We start from the raw sequence: 16792 nt of genomic DNA, 5'->3' as shown, positions 1-16792 counted from the left end.
TATGTATATACATACACACACACACACACACACACATATATATATGTGTGTGTGTGTGTGTGTGTGTATGTATATACATACATGTATATGTAACATGTATATACATATATATGTATATATATATAGGGTGAGACACTTGAAGATTTTAGTCTTTGTGCAATAGAGAGGGAGATAGGCATTGGAATTGTTCTATATCTATGTGCAACAGAGGGAAGCAGAATAGACAATTCTTTCTCTCTCTCCCTCTTGACTCGCTTGGATTGGGGAGTGGTAGATCATACAGCTCTCTCTCTCTCTCTCTCTCTCTCTCTCTCTCTCTGTAGGTGCTGGAAGTTTTTAGTCTTTGTGCTATAGAGTGTGATATGCATTGGAAGTGTTCTATCTAACGTATAGCAGAGGGAGGCAGAATATACAACTCTCTCTCTCTCTCTCTCTCTCTCTCTCTCTCTCTCTCGATAGAGGAGAGAGTGAGGGTAGGCGACGAGAGAGGTCTAATGAAAAATTGCAAAAAAAACAACGATAAAATATTTTCTACCAACTCTAACCTTAAGAAATTCCATTACATAAACTTTTTTTAAAAAAAGAGCATATTTCTATTGTTTTGCCTCGCCTGATTTAAACTTTTCTGGAACGAAAAAGGGTAGAAATGAGAGGTGGAAAGCAAAGGGGTCGAGGATTGAAAGCGTGGTGAGGCTGACGTGGAGGTTTGGGAAGGCTCGAAAATGGGGGTCAGAGAGGGGAGCCCTCCTCAGGGGTCTTTTTGCGGTCGAAATGGACGAAGAGGGGTAGTGGCCAGGAGTGGGCAGCTGCGTTTGGTTCGTGTGTGGCGCGCGAGAGAGAGTTGGGTTGGGTTTTGTGTGTGTGTGTGTGTGTGTGTGTGTGTGAGAGAGAGAGAGAGAGAGCGAGAGCCATGTCTGGCTCAATGAGGGTTTCTCCCTTCAACTCCTCCGTAGCGTCGCTCCATTGCGAGCTGGCCATCCCAGCCAAAGACAGTGCCGCAGCCATCGCCAATTGCTCTTTCTCAAGGCAACTCAACTCCACCTTCTTTACAGGCACAAACTCATTGCTGCAAAGCAGTGCTGCTGCCGCCGCCCCTACCCAGTATATCACCATTACCAAAGTGAGGGCCATCTCTGCTACTAGTAGTAGCAGCAGCAACAACTCTGCTGCTCCTGGCAAGTATGAAGAGTACGAGGTCGAGCTCGAGAAACCCATTGGCCTCAAGTTCTACAAGGGCACCGACGGGGGTGTCTACATTGATGCCATCGCCCCTGGTGGCAGTGCTGACAAAACCAAGCAGTTTACCCCCGGCGATAGGGTTATTGCCACCAGGTAATGCCATCATCTTCTTTTGTGATTTCTCTCTGATTGCCCTATCTGAGGATGTGGCCTGGTGGTGATGCCATCATGCCCTTTGTGAATTCTCTTTGATTGACCGATGGGGGGATATGACTGTGATTTCTCCATTGCAACAAGTAGGGTTTCGTCTGGGACATGTCTGCATCATGTGCACATGGAGCGCCTTCATATCAACACATCCCTTGTCAGGGTTCTTGTCTTTTTTTTGTGTGTCTTGTTCCTCTGTCTATTTTACGTTGGCTTCCTTCATTCGTCCTTTTTAACGGTCTGACAGTATAAACTGATTCTACATGTTCCATTTCCACATCCTTGCAGTGCTGTATTTGGAAATGAAATGTGGCCAGCAGCTGCATATGGCCAGACAATGTACACAATCCGACAACGGGTCGGCACATTGGCAATGAAAATGGAGAGGCGCTTTGGTTGCTACTTCTGCCTGTTCTATTTCTTTTGCTGCCTCCTATTCAAATCATGGTCTTGGATCAGTAGAACATAAATATCAACATGAAATCAGCACCGCTTCCTCTTTGAATTGTGTGCCAAATCTGACAGCTCAGTAATTTCAGACTTTTCTGAATGTCCTGACATGGGAACATTCTGTAACCATGACATCAGTGTCATAAAGAGCCCTCTCCAAGACCACGAGGAAGGAGAATGGTCGCGGGTTGAGGATTCCCCCAGCCGGACAATGGGTGGGTCCTTGCGGGGGCTCCCTCATTTTCCAGGGGCAAATGGTCTCCCCAAGACCATTAGAATGTCGATGTAGTACCCGATTTATGTATAATGTGGTTACTTTCACAGCCTGATTGACATATGGAATGCTTACCTGTAGGGGAACGCGAAGATGCTGCAGTGCCTCGAGATCTAGTAGCCGCAGAAAGAAATGCTGGTGTCATTGGTGAAGCTGTCAGGGAAATACAGGTATTCTTTTTAAAGCAAGTCCGCTGAGGGTTGGCATTGATAAGAATTAAGGCTTCATTTCTGTTGAAACAAAATTGCTTGAATTCCACTCAAATTAATCTATGAGCTAAGGTGTTACTTTGAATAACGACTTTTGATTCTATCAGATCAAGAATTATCTGCGCAAGATGGAGCTAAAACAGCAAAGGGAAGAGGATTTAGAGGCGGGGCTAAAGCTGTACAAGTATTACTTATTTATTTGGGCTTATGAACTCCTGCTACAGATTGCCATTGGCTGCATTTTTGTGTTATTGACACATCATGATTCGTGATTTTTGTGGTCAATATTCGGACTGACAGGGCTGGACAATACAAGGAGGCTCTGGAAAAGTTCGATTCAGTTCTAGGTGCAAAGCCTGAATTCAAGGAGGAAGCTGTTGCAAACTATAATGTTGCTTGCTGTTACTCCAAACTCAATGAGGTACCTGCATTTTACTGTGTGTCAGATTAGAGCCTCAGTCTCTTCGAACAGATTGCACATACATGTCATACACATGTTGCAAGGTCACATGGAGGCACAGGCATGGGCACACACGCATGCTCACATTCTTGTTCACCCATACACTCACATAAACTCACTTAGTTACACTTGTGCATGCACCCACAGGCACTCATGTGAGCACGTGCACCTTTGCGCTCACTCGCCTATCCCCCACTTAAGCACGCAATTGGTATGTGCACACTTGTGCACCTTTGCAGTCTCTCACCTACACCCACTTAAGCATGCTATTGGTCTGTGCACTCACTTGCATACACCTACCCAGGCACGTGATGCACGTGCACAAATGTTTAGATGTGCATACAAAGTACACATTGTATACATAGTAATGAAGGAAGGCTTGTTTAAGCATTCTATTGGTGTATTTGTTAATATGAAGGGGCTTTGGCTTGTGTGTTCAGGTTGAGGGTGGGTTGTCAGCTCTTGAAGCAGCATTGGAAGCCGGTTTTGAAGATTATAAAGTATGTTAATGAATGCACCCTACCAATTTATCATGCTACTTTAACTTCAGTTTGAAGTTTTCATCAGGTTCCAGGATATGTGCTTACATGTGTGAACCTGTTTTTTTTTTGTCCAGACTATTAGATCTGACCCAGACCTTGCCAATCTGAGGGCTTCCCCCAGGTTTAAGCCACTTATTGATAGGTTTGATGAGCCCTTCATCAATGAGAATGCTGTCAATGCCTTGAAAAGTGTATTTGGTCTTTTTGGTAAGAAGTGAATGTGAAAAATGGCATGTGTACATCAACCATAGTTGTGCCACCCCCTTGTTTCATTCAATTTTTGTACACTTATGCGCATTCAATTTGTAACTCATAAAGATTTAGAATAAGTCCTAATTATCTCGCCTTTTTTTACCCATGGGCCCATAGTTCGGAAACTGAATTGCAAGTGCATCAATCTGTCAGTATGCATAGTGGCTTCCAACTCTCTCTCTCTCTCTCTCTCTCTCTCTCTCTATGGAAGCTGTGCAGAAAAGATGCACAGATGTGTGAGTAACCATGACATGGTTACAAGTGCCTAGGTTTGAACACCGAATGCTAGTTTGAGACATGAAGCTTGATGATTGTCTTTGGAAAACATGGCACGTTGATGTACAGGGTCCATGTCGAGTATTTTGAGTATCAGTGTGTTTACACATCCTTCCCTTGATATCTATAAGAAACAAAAGGAAGGGAGGGGGGGGGGGCGGCAAATCAAAACCCCCAAGTGGGGATCAGTTGGTTTAAAGTTTGCCCAATGAACTAATGTGTACGCGTGTGTGCTCTTTTAGTGTGAGCCTTCATCATGGTTGAGCTTGGCCTTCACCTTTGGAGAAGTGTTGGAAACGAATTTTATGGTTTATCAATTGAAATTTGTTGTCCAAGGTGGTAAATTCTTTCATGTGTACATGCTCTTTTAGTGCTAGCCTGCATCATGGATAAGCTTGCCCTGCACCTTTGGAGAAGTGATGGAAACAATTTTTATGTTTTATCTATTGAAATTTGTCTACCAAAGCAATAAATCTTTATGTAGGAAATTATGCCTTGTTGCATGCGCGGAAGCCTTGCTCTACTGATCCACAATCCTAAGTTAGATTAAGAACATGATGTTGATTTATGTGTGATTAAGATAGAGGAGAGAGAAGAAGAGAGTGAGTTGGTTAGGTTTTTTTTGTATTTAATATGGTACAAAAAGGTGGCTTAATGAATGTACATGGTTGAGGCCCTTGGTCAACCCCAAAGGGGTTGACTTTTGGTCCTACATATTGATAACTTCTATGATGAATGAATGGTGGAAATGACTTGACAATGTTGAATAATGAAGGTTGCTTATATATATGTGAAGAGGGGTTGGTAGGGTAGCTTAGTTGTAGTTGGCTAGGCTTGGTCATGGCATCTCTCTTCTTTATGGTATTTAAATGTTGCACTTCATAATTAGTGTTGTCACTCTTGTCGTCTATTGTGAACGACTCATTTGCTTGTTGCTTAGGTCACGATGATGATGTGCTATTATTGTTGATGCTAATGATGCTATTGATGTTAATGCTTCTAATTGTTGTCCTACTTGATTAATCAAGGATTAAGGTTGTTCATGCTGGAGATTAGCCATGGCACGGGTATCTACGTGACATGTTTGCTCTTGTTGTTTGATTATGTGAGTGGGGATATCATAGCACGTAGTCTATGGTATGTCTAACTAGCTATTGTGTGCTATATCCTTCCCCTCTAGAGAAGTGATGAAAGCTTAGTTTGATGGTTTATCATTAAAGACTAAGGTGGCATGTCTTAATGCATGAATATATCGTACTCTTGGGCGTTGGTGAAAGAGTGTGCACAGAGCAAAAGCAAGATGAGCACTAGATTGTGTTGAATCGAGAGTGCAAGAGGGATATGAAGCTAATATGTTGAGTATATTTCTTGAAAGCAATCCCGAGAAAGAGACCAAAGCATCTTATAAGTGAAGGATACAAGGGAGTGAGTGTGCCAGCAGACGAACCACACAACTCATAATGATCAATGAATGCAAAGGGGAGAGCCCAACCCACTTATTTATAGTTAAGAAGGGGCTAGCTGATTGGAGCAAACGAGCTGACAAAGTGGGACATGCTCACCCGACCTAGAAAAAAAAACCATGAAAAAAGAAAAAAAATGTGAAAAAATACGGGTGGCCAAACCCACAACCAAGGGCCATAAAAGGGATCAAATATGGGCAAATACATGGGTAGCATAAGGGGATGAATATGCTAACACCTCCCTCTCAGCAGATGCTGAACAAACTCCAAGAAGCCGAAGATGAGGAGCCAAGAAAGACTGAGGCATTGGCTTGGTGAACAAATCCATTTCATTCTTCGTTGAAGGACAATACTCCAAACACAAATCGCTAGCAAGAACCCGTTCACGAATATAGTGATATTGAATCTCAATGTGTTTCGTACAAGCATGAAACACAGGGTTCTGGGCGATGGTGATGCAATTTTGATTGCCACACCAAAGAAGAGTAGATTCAATAGGAGAAAAGCCCAAGTTCTCCTAATAATCTCTGCAACCAAATTGCCTCACATGTAGCATAACAAGTTGCTCGATACTCCACCTTTGTAGAGGAAAGCGCCTCAGTAGGCTGCTTTTTACTGCTCCATGATATGGCTCTTGACCCAAGTGAGAAAACATGACCAGTGTGGTCGAACATCAAGTATCTGGATTTCTAGCCCAATTTGAAATGAGTGCATCCCTAGCCATAGATTATGTCAAAATCCAAAGTACTACTCAAGTACTGAAGCACCCTGAGACCACACAGCCAATGTTGTTGACGGGGCTTGGATATGAAAGAACTCAATAAGCTGATTGCGAAACGAATGTCCAATCGGGAGGAGGTCAACCATACCAATCAACCGACAAGAACTTGATATTGTCGCAAATTAATCCTTGGAGAAGCATCAAGAAGAGAAAGCTTCTCACTAGTATCCATAGGAGAAGATACTGGGCTACACCTAGATATCTGAAACCTATCAAGAATCTCTTGTGCGTGCTTCTGTTGACAAAAGAAAATACCTTGAGGGGTTAGTCAAATCTCAAAGCCAAGAAAATAATGCAGAAGGCCAAGATCCGTCATCTCAAACTCTTTCTCCACCAAAGCATCCATGACTGAACAGGTCCTCATAGAATAAGAATATGTAAAGATGCGGTCATCAACATAGACCACAATGATAATAACCAAGGTTTGAATCTGCATGAGAACAACATAGGCCAATCTTCTGAAAGAACTTATCAATCCATTGGTACTAAGTCCGTGGAGCTTGCTTTATATCATGCAAAGCTTTCTTTAGCCGATACACTTGGTTGTGTTTGCCTGAAACCTCAAATCCCGGTGGTTGATCAACATACATGTCCTGTGTAAGCTCTCCATTTAGGAAAGCTCACTTGACGTCCATTTGGAATATGGGCTATCTATGATGTCCTGCAAGAGTAAGGATGGTGCAAATGGTAGTCATAAGGGCATTGGAGCGAAGGTCTCATTGAAGTCGACTTCAGGGCACTGAGCATAGCCCTTGGCAATCAACCTCGCCTTGTGCTTGTCCAGCTTTGTACTTCGTTTTGAAGATCCACCACACACCAATCACCTTACGTTGTTGTGGCCTAGGCACCAAAATCCAAGTGCCATTCCATTCTATAGCATCCAACTCTGCCTACATAGCACGACACCAAGGCTCATGTGAAAGAGCCTCATCCACAGAAGTGGGATCAGAAGGACCATGAATAATAGAGGACCATGAATTTGTTTCCCTATAACTCTGGAAGATTGCTTGGAAGATTTCTCATATGTTATGAAATTGGGTTGAACTATTGTATTGCTAAAGTATAGGTACATCTTCTCCCTGCATGGATGCTAACCCCATTTCTGTGCTTGTGTAGCCAGGCAGCGATGTTAGCAAGGCTCGGAGTCAGCCCAAGGTATCCCTCCTACCATTGGGAAGTTGAAACTCGCCGGTTTGGCAAGAGTTATGGATGCTACCTAGTTCTATGGGCCCAGGCTAGTGTGGTGAATAAGCCCACCCTAACGCATAGACATCCCTCTGAGAAGCAGGAGGATATGGCGACGGAGCCTAAGAGAGCGAAAGGTCGGCTCGAGTCCTTGCCGACTACCACAATGAATGAGGTGTATGGTCCCGTAGGGATTGCCTACTCTATGGAGACTAGAAGGCCGAATTCTAGATCATCAGCATAATAAAACGTGGAATAAGAGAGCTTAGATTTGGCTATAGTTAGATTTGAACCTTTGTAATTATTTTTAATTAAGTTTCTTGTTTTCTAATATTGTTGTATCATTGTTTTAAGTTAAGTGGCTATTCTAATGAACACCATGTAAGATCTCTAATTAATGAACTTGTCTATATATGTCCCCCCACAATGTGGTAAGATTAATTATAAAACAAAAATAACGGGTGAGTTAGGTGAAAACTACGAGGGTGGATCGCCCTGATGGCGCCATCCTATGGACGGATGGACTCGATTAGTCGGGTATCTTTCCAACAAAGCTAATCAATCACAATAAGCTAGGTAAGTAATTGCCTAGGTAATTCTACTTTGGAGGACTAGGTCAGCAGCCGTGCCTTGCATAGATGGGAAAAAAGGCGGCGTTTCTAGGAATCAAGGATAGAGGTTGCCCAAGATAGGTCGATCACTCTATGGGTGATTTGATTTTAAGAATAATTTAGTAGACCACGCTTCCCCTACGAGATAGAGCTCTTAGCTAGTAGTCGTATCCTCGTATCTCTACACGGTCAAGATGTCTGATGACTAAGACATTCTTTCAAAGACTTAGTAGACTATCTTAAGGACATCTTGATTTCTTTAAGGGGGGAAGGATGTAACATGCCCATCTTCAATAATAATAATAATATATGTCCATTTAATAAATGAAATTATGGTCCTTTTTATAATATAAAAATCATCATTTTAATAATTGAGCTATTTTTACTTAAAATCTTTAAACTGAGTCTAAATTTAAAAATCTGCGTGCAGTTTTGCTCTAATATAGGATTTTACAGCACTAAAAAACGAACACCAGAATAGGCCTCTACATAAATTTTTAGTTAAATTATGGTAAACTTTTGACCTTAATAAATACATGTGTGGGTATCCGTTTGACGATTGGATTGCACCCCTACGACCAAGAAAACACCCTAGACAATTTCACTGAAAAAGATTTCGACGACTATCAGGCACTTTCGTTGTCCGGTCGAGACTTGGCACTTGCATGGTTCCGGACCACCTGGTCGGCTCCGAAGAAAGATCATGCTAGCAGAGAGATTGGTTCCTACATCTGTCAGGATCCCTGACGTGACTCCTGATCCTGTTTCCAAATAGGAGTCACATCCAGATAGGAATGACTCTAAGTGCAATTCAGAAGAAGGCATATCGTAACAAGAAAGCACTTAACACAAACAAGGAATCAAATAGACTTATACAACAGTACAGAAAATGATAACAATGCTCTTGTCACCCCTCTGGATGTGATAAATAAGTGCATAAGAAGAGGTTGCTTACAAGTCATGAACTAGATGGCCCATTTTAAAAAAAAACCCTCGAGGTCAAAACCTGAAACTTCATCAAATTAGGCCATCTCACGAAATAACCCTTCACAGCCAAAAAACCTGCAATCTCATGAGTTCACATTTCTCATGAATTATAGTCTCACGGCTTAAAAACCTGCACTTGCATGATTTAAGCATCACACGAATTAAGCCATATCATGCATTACCACATTCCCACGATCTTCAATAGGCATTATAGATTTGTTAAGCTTATAGCTTACTATTCTTCTGGCTGAATTAATGTAGCAGCTGCTCCATGAGTATATATTCATACTCATGCACTGGAGAACATCTACTTTCTTCTCTATCCTATCTCTCATCCCTAGATAGTTTCCCTTTTCCCTTTTGCATCTGCATGGGTACTACCCGTTGGCAAGGTCCAATTACAAGGTTATCACAAGAAAGAAGATTCATGTCCTCCGAGAGTTTGTTGCCCAACGGATATACTAGGCACGCCAGCACCGACGGCGGTTGGATGACCCCCAACACCTGGTGATCATGGTGGACGCTGCGTCGGCAACAAAGCCCACTTAATTCCTTGTTGTTGCCCTCCGGACTGCTTCAGTTCTTTGAAAATCAAAACAAAAATCTCATCTCCAGAATCTGAGTGTGGATCTCAAGGCCTATTTCAGCCCCCTTTATCCGGTCCTTCCTTCGTGGGGGCGAGGCCTCCAGAGACAAACTTTACTGGCTTGTCCTAGGCATACCTAGGCTTGTAAGCCCTCTTTCTGCTACTCACCCTTGTATGTCCAACTCCCGTCCTTTCATCTGCTCGTCAGAACTACACGTCAACGGGCTTGGCATAGGGATATTTTTTTCCTGGTCCTTTATATCATATCAATCGCCATCCCTGATGCAAAGGCATGTGGCTTTGTTTGCTCTGGGATGATGGCCACGTTCTCGCTCGGGCTCTCTTGGTCTCCTTTTTTCCCCTTGACTCCACCTCCACCCATATGGTGGTTTTCTTGTTGGTTCTGATCTAGCATGTGCCCTTTCTTCTTCTACCAGGTGACTCTGTTGGCAAGGGGCAGTGTCAGTCCTGCCCTGTGCATGGGTTATTGCCTGCTCACCCGAATCCTGGCGTTATAAGATTCCGCTACTTTCTTACACTGGTTGGGATCCGAATAAATGAGGGGTTTTTTCCTAGCACTAACTCTACTGCCTAAGAGTTGCTCTGCCTTGTTTTTATGTCTGTGACATGTCTAACTGGGTCATAGATTTGGCAATTTCATCCCAGTTAGATGATGCATGGCTCTTGCTTGCACTTGGCAACCTAAATCAAACTTTTCATGTGAGCAAGGGCCGTTTCCTTCCAGACAGCTATGTTATTTTTCCTCTCTTCGTCAAGCCTTTGCTATGCAGGGCTTCTTTTCCTTCTTCTCCCTTTTTGCGCACCCTTGGAAATCTTCAATCATTTTATCTTTGTTCTGCATTTCGACAGCGTGGACCTTCCTTATGGTCTCCACTTGTTCTTGTCTTTTCTTGAGTTCAGATCTGGATGCCTTCAGCTCTTCTGCATGTGTTCTCCTTGTGGCATCCAGCTGATCCTCTCTTTTCTTTAGATCGGCATGAGCAGTCTCGTCAGGGCGACGCTCAGCTCATTGACTTCTTCCATTTTGCCTCCTTTTTCTCGTGTTCTTGTTGGCAAGGGTTGTGGACTCAATCTCCTTCTTGAGGGCTTTTATTGTCAACCCATCCTACCTTTGTTGCTCCTTGTACTCTACCACCAGACCATCCAGCTCTTCAATCTGTGCTCTCTGAGAGAGGCCTCATCTCCAACTCTTTCCTCCAGCTTTTTTATGGGGCTGCCCAGGCATTCTCTCGCAACTCATCATCGGGGATTATATCCATTGACGATCCTTTGTATAATACTAGCTCCTTTCCCTTCCTCTCAGGCTGCTCCTGCGTCCTCTTCCCATTACCTTTCAGCTGGGTGAATCTTTTCTTCCATGTCTCTACTTCTAGTCTAAGCTACTCATTTGGAGCTTGTAGCTCCTTTCCTTACTTTTGTCTATTCCGTTGGGTCCTGCCTCCTTGTCTCCTTGGCTGTGGGACAGCAGTCCTCCAGCTTTCCTGTGTCCGGATTTCTGGATTGTCCCTCTGGATTTTCGTCTTATCTTTGCATGGCTTTCCCATTGTTCCATTTTTCTGCTTCCAATTCATAACTTTTGGGAACTCCTCGACATCTAGGACGACTAGTCGGGCTTCTGCCTTGGCTAGCTCCACTATATCTCTATCCATCCTAGACTGCACTTCTCTAATGATTATGATGTGCTCTTCTCTTATCAAGAGGATCTGGCCCTCAGCCCTAGCTTGGCTTTCTTTGGCCCTATCCATCTCCTCCTTCAACTGCTTGTTGGCCTCCTCATTCCTGGGGGCCAAAGCCCCTTTTATCATCGCCGTCTCTCTTTTACTCTCTTCTTCATCTTTCTAGAGCCTCAATAGCTGTCTTTGCATTTCCTCAATCTTCCCTGCTTCTCCCCTCCTATTTAATTCCTTCTACAGAGGTTCCTGTTGGCTCCTCATTGGATGATTGCATCCTGGTCCCTAACCATTGCCTGTCAGTGTAGTGATTTTCTTCGGTGCATCTTCCATACATCTTTGCAAGTAATTGAGGCATCCCTACACCTAGTCTGTGTGTCAAAGGACTTCGGAAAACTTGTAGGATGGGTTTTTAAGAAGCTCACCTTATACTTCCATTATTTTTGCAGTGGTTCCATGACCACAATCTTTTGTGGTTCCATGACCACAATCTTTTGTGGTGCTTGTCCCAGTTGCAGGCGTTCTGTGCATGTGGCCTCCTGTTGTGCTTGTTCAGGCCATGGGCATTTCGAGGGCTGTTGTTTCCTACTACCCTTCCAACTTTTGTGTAAGTATTGACTTGCCGATGTCGGCGAAGTCCTCTTTTAACTTCTTGCCGCTCCTTTCTTCCACTATCTTCCCCTTCTTTCCCTTCCTCTTTTTCCCAAACTCAAACATCCTCTTCTTTTGGGACATTGGGTGTTCGGAGCTCCCTTCTTGATAGGATCTTGCCTCTGTCTCCTTCCTTCACCCCCTGCATCTTCTTTGTTGCTTGCCTCCTCTTTTTGGCTCTCCTCCTCCTTTGCCGCTTGTGCTTTAAAGAGTGCCATTAGATAGGGGCCAATCTTTGTCTTGGTGTTTGGGCGGGTGACCTTTCCCATCTGGTCTTTTAGATTATTGTAAAGCACCTCCACCCAAGCCGCCTTCGTCCCTGCCTCCATTGCCTTTACCAATCCAAAGTCTTTCCTGGACATGTTGTATGGCTTGTGGGTGAGATTGATCATCTCCACCATGAAGCGCATACGCTTTTGCCTATCCTCATCTAGAGTTCCATAATATTGAATTCTTTGGCCTTACCTTCCAACGGGCTGAACTCCTTCATCAAGTCTTCTTCGGTTGGCTTAATCTCTCCTTCTCCTTCGGTAGTTTGAAGACCTATGCCACGTATAAGGGATTGAACACCCTTTTCTCCCCCGATGGAAGCATGATGGTGTTGGATTTCTACAGCTGCTCCAACTGCTCCGTGGCCTTGTAGTTTTGTTGCCAGGGCATCTCCTTGTAGACAGTGGAGGATACGGGCTCAAATTCCAGCACCATGTTGCTTGTTTTCAGGTGTGTAGGGGTTGAGCGTGAGAAGACGAGGAAAGGAGCAGATCTTAGTAGAGAGGGAATCTAGAGCACGCAGAGAATTTTTGAAAGGCAATATGGAAACTAAGGTTTTGAGAAGCATTCAGCCGCTTTTTGCACTTTTCGGAAGGGCGGCCATTTTTCATGATTGCCCCAGAATCGTTCTCGCTATCTCGACCATCAATACCATGCGCACTATTTACAAGGTTATGGCTGGGCTGAGAATAGGTGATGGTGATGTGGCAAGTTCCTTTTCACATCCATGCACGCCTTTTTGTGGTGGTGGCAACCTTGACTTTCCCACCTCTGCAGCATGTTGTTGCCACCTGGCTCCTCGATATCCGTACATATCATTATCATATTTACACATGGGGAGTCTAATTTTGGGTTATTTTCTTTACCATTTTTAATTTCTTTGGAATCTTGTCCTGCTTCTTGGGTTGGACCCAAATTCTAGTTCCTGAATCATCTCTGGATCAGGATTATGTTTCCCTTCTGGACACCTTTTTCCTTCATCTAGCATCTTTGCATAATAGGGCTTCAGTCCTGTACCCATTTACCAACTTCCTAAGTCTTTCACCATCCAAACTCGCTAGCTCAGAAGTTCCTATCCCTAGCTTTCTGACAATCATGTATGGGCCCGTTCATCTCATTTTCTCAATTTACCCGAGTGGGGTCCCATTCTTGATGTGAACAGCAGGACAATGTCTCCTTCCTCGAAGATCTTGAACTTTGTGTTCCTATCTACTTGCAGCTTTCTTCTCCTTTGCACAATTTCCGCTATCCAGGCATTGTGTAGTCTCTTTTCATCCAACTTGAGGAGTTGTTCAATCCTGTGTACCTCTCTGATTCTTGCAGAGAGAGCCTTTCAGCCACTCCTATCCTGAGACTCTATGTCAGGAACTCCATGGGAACTACTGCTTCCAGTCCATACACCATGCTGAACGGTGTAACTCCTGTTGCATTCTTATAAGACATCCGGAATTCCCATAATGCCAAGTGCAGCTACCCAACCACCACTATAAATGACTTGCTCTCTAGAGAATCGGCTTCTTTCTCTGATCTCTAGACATGTACTCCAAAAAGGACAAGTCAGATAGGAATTGCAGCATTTCGACATACCAGCTGGGTCTCTCTCCTTTTGTGAGGAAACGTTGCGCATTTGTGAAATCGTCTTCCACCCCTTTTGGTTCTTCTCTTGTTTCCATTCTTGACAAAAAAAAGTCTACCACTGCATGCTTGTTTCTGGGGGTGTGAATTATGTTGAACTCAAATTCCTGCACAACAAGAGCATCCATCTGGCCAACTTTCGTGCTAGGTCTGGTTTGTTTAGTAGGTACAAGAGAGCTTTGTGATCTACATGAAATTCAAACATCTTACCTCTAGCAACAAGTAGTGCCTGAACTTGTTGATGGAGTAGATCATTCCCAGTGACTCCTTTATGCTGGAGTAGTTCTTTTCCACCCTCCTGGACAGCCTCCTACTTGCATAGTGGAGTGGTCTATACCATACCTCTTGTGCTTCTTGCATCAGAGCGCTGCCAATGGCTACATCCAAGGCATCGACAAGCACATGGAATACCAGGTCATAGATAGGAAGATCCGGATTCTCCTTCAAGATTTTATCTTCTTCATCATCTTCTACCCCTTCTAGGTAGTTTAGGCCTTCTACATGCATTGGTCACCTTGCCAGGTTTAGCCTTTCTTTTCCTAACTGCTGAAATGCAAACTTTCTTTTTGCTTCTCCTGATCGTGATCTTGTCCGTCTCCCAGTTGTGCTTTATCCTTCCATTCCTAGGAGCATGGGATATGCACCTACTATTTCGATCATTTGAGAACAATGAACACAGCTGTGAAACTACATCTATGGTTACTTTTGGAATAGACGTATAACAGTCTTGGACTCTCTCCACATTTCTACATTCAACTACAGCAGCAGGGTGTTCCGAATCCTGCAAATGGCATCTATACCAGATTCTCATTTGGCACTATAGCTTGAAGCAGTTTCTCCCTATGATTGGGAACTAGATTTAGCATTTGATTTAATGTGATGTTCAATTTCATCTTGTTGAGATCCTTCCATAAATCATATTCCTTATTGCTTTTTTCCTCATCAGTTGTGGCGTGCCTTGACTTCTGTACATCCCTCTCTCTCTCTTTTTCTTCTCTTTCCTGTCCTTGACTTCATCTTGTCAGTATTCCTATCTGGATTCCCTCCATATTTCCTTCTTTTTCTTCTCTCATGACGCTTCTGCTGCTCTGGGCTGTACCTGGCCCCAGTTTGGCAATTTGGCATCGGCTTCTTTCTTGCACTAATCTCTTCCTTTTTCTTACTCAATTTTTTCATGTCCGTATTTTCCACAAGATACTCTCCTAAGGGTGGTCTTTCATGCATCGTCCTCACCATTCCTTGTTCGCTCTGCACTAACTTGGTGATCTGTTCTCGCACCTTTTGCTGCCTTGCCCACTGTTATTGTTTCCTTTCCAATTCCCGCTCAGCATTTCTGCCCGTTTGCATTTTGACAAGTCCTTGAGATCTTGTCACACAGCCATAACTTTTGATGGCTCCTCTTGTTCTTTCCTGTCACATAGCCATAACTTTTGATGGCGCCTCTCATGGTCCATTTTTACCATATTAACAACCGCATCATTTCCTACTAGATTTACCTCCCTTTGTGGCCTTGCCTCCAACAATTCCTACTGATGGCACTGAAATATGGGTAATCATTATGTCTGTGCCCTAAGCCATTGCAGTATAAGAAGGCTCTTCTTGGACCAAATCTTTCACCTCCCCCAAATCTTCCACCTCCTCTTCCATATGGTTTGTTGATTTGAGGTCATGTGGCAACCTAGTTGATGCTTGGGGCTTGTGCCTTCCACCACCCTTAGTTTCCTGTTCCGAGTGTTATAGTAACACGTCTCTGCACAGTGATTGTCCCTTCCACACAGATGGTACATACTTGCTATGTGCCTTTTAATTGGCACTCCTCTTTCATGTGCCCTTGATTGTTACACCTTGTGCACCAGACATTCAGTTTGAGACTGGATCCTGCATGTTCTCTGGCAATCTTGTCTAGAGCGGCCCTTAGTTCTTCCCGAACTTTCTCTGCCTGCTTCATGCCTTTCTTTTTCCAGGGCTTCTGCTCTTTGCATCCGACTCTTGACTCGATTTTGACTCTAAGGTATCTTCTCTGAAATCGAATTCCAAGGTTTCATCCTCTTTCTTCTTCCTCTTGTCCTTCTTCTTCTTCTTAGAGTCTTTGTTTGTTTGCTTCAAGACTCCTTCAGCTCTGGCAACTCCTACCACCACTTGTTCAAAACTCACGGTTTCCAGGTCGTATGAGGCTACTGCTGTCCTGGAGCTTTTTCCTCAGTCGTCCTCTCGCAAAACATTGGCTCAGCGTGGTTGGAGCTGGACGGTTGGTCTCATCGAGGCACATTAGCATTGCTCTGAATTCAGCTGCGTAGTCCTCTGTTGGCCTCTTTTTCTGTGTCATCATGTGCAGATTTTCTAGAGTACCTCCATCATGGTCTTGTCTTTCCTGAATCTTTTCAAGAAAGCCTTCTTCATCTCTTCAAATGTATGGAAGTTCTCCAGACTGTATTGGGCATACCAACCAGTGGCTTTGCCACCTAACATTGTAGCAAAATACTCTGTCTTTTGCCCCAATGGAGCTTTGTTTTCCTGGAACGTGGTTTTAAAGGCAAAGATGTGGGCATCTGGATCCTCCTCACTCTTGCCTTTGAATTTCGGGTACTTGAGGGACATCCTACCCATAGCTGCCAATTCTTCCACTTCTTGAGCTTCCTGCCTCCTGTTTGGTGGTTTTTGGTGATCTTCTTCCTGATTCCTTAGTGGTTTCGGAATCAATCTTTCCAGCTATTGTGGAATCCCGTCAGGCTCCTATTGATCTTCTTCCTGATTCCTTAGTTGTTTCGGAATCAGTCTTTCCTGGTGGCTGTGGAATCCCATCTGCTAATCTTCTTGGACGGTGCAATGGTGCTTCTTGTTCTACAGCTTTGACCTATCTACGGTGGTACTGCATTGCCCTATTTGAGCTTCCTTCGTCTCCATGCCTGCTCCATTGTACACTTATGACTCTCTAGTTAGCATTCCTGACACTAGTTAGGAATGCTTTCTTTCGTTCTCCATGCCTGCTCCATTGTACACTTATGACTCTCTAGTTAGCATTCCTAACACTAGTTAGTGTGCTTTCTTTTTCTAGGCATCTTTGACTGTCTGGTCGAGACTTG

At 43.8% G+C, this 16792-nt stretch overlaps 1 protein-coding gene across 1 annotated transcript; it reads left to right on the top strand.

Moving 5' to 3' along the window:
- The first annotated feature begins 752 nt into the window (after positions 1–752).
- LOC147629995 (protein MET1, chloroplastic-like) lies at positions 753–3647 on the top strand. Its single transcript, XM_086811568.1, has 7 exons — positions 753–1332; positions 1675–1781; positions 2192–2280; positions 2427–2503; positions 2620–2740; positions 3220–3279; positions 3396–3647. The coding sequence occupies exons 1-7, from the start codon at positions 911–913 to the stop codon at positions 3537–3539; spliced, it is 1020 nt and encodes a 339-aa protein (XP_086667694.1). The 5' UTR covers positions 753–910; the 3' UTR covers positions 3540–3647.
- The last annotated feature ends 13145 nt before the right edge of the window (positions 3648–16792 follow it).

The sequence above is a fragment of the Cibotium barometz genome, chromosome 17 (genome assembly GCF_041138505.1).
Source record: "Cibotium barometz isolate CiBa-2024 chromosome 17, ASM4113850v1, whole genome shotgun sequence".
NCBI classification, from domain to species: domain Eukaryota; kingdom Viridiplantae; phylum Streptophyta; class Polypodiopsida; order Cyatheales; family Cibotiaceae; genus Cibotium; species Cibotium barometz.
This window is presented reverse-complemented; position numbering and strand designations above follow the sequence as displayed.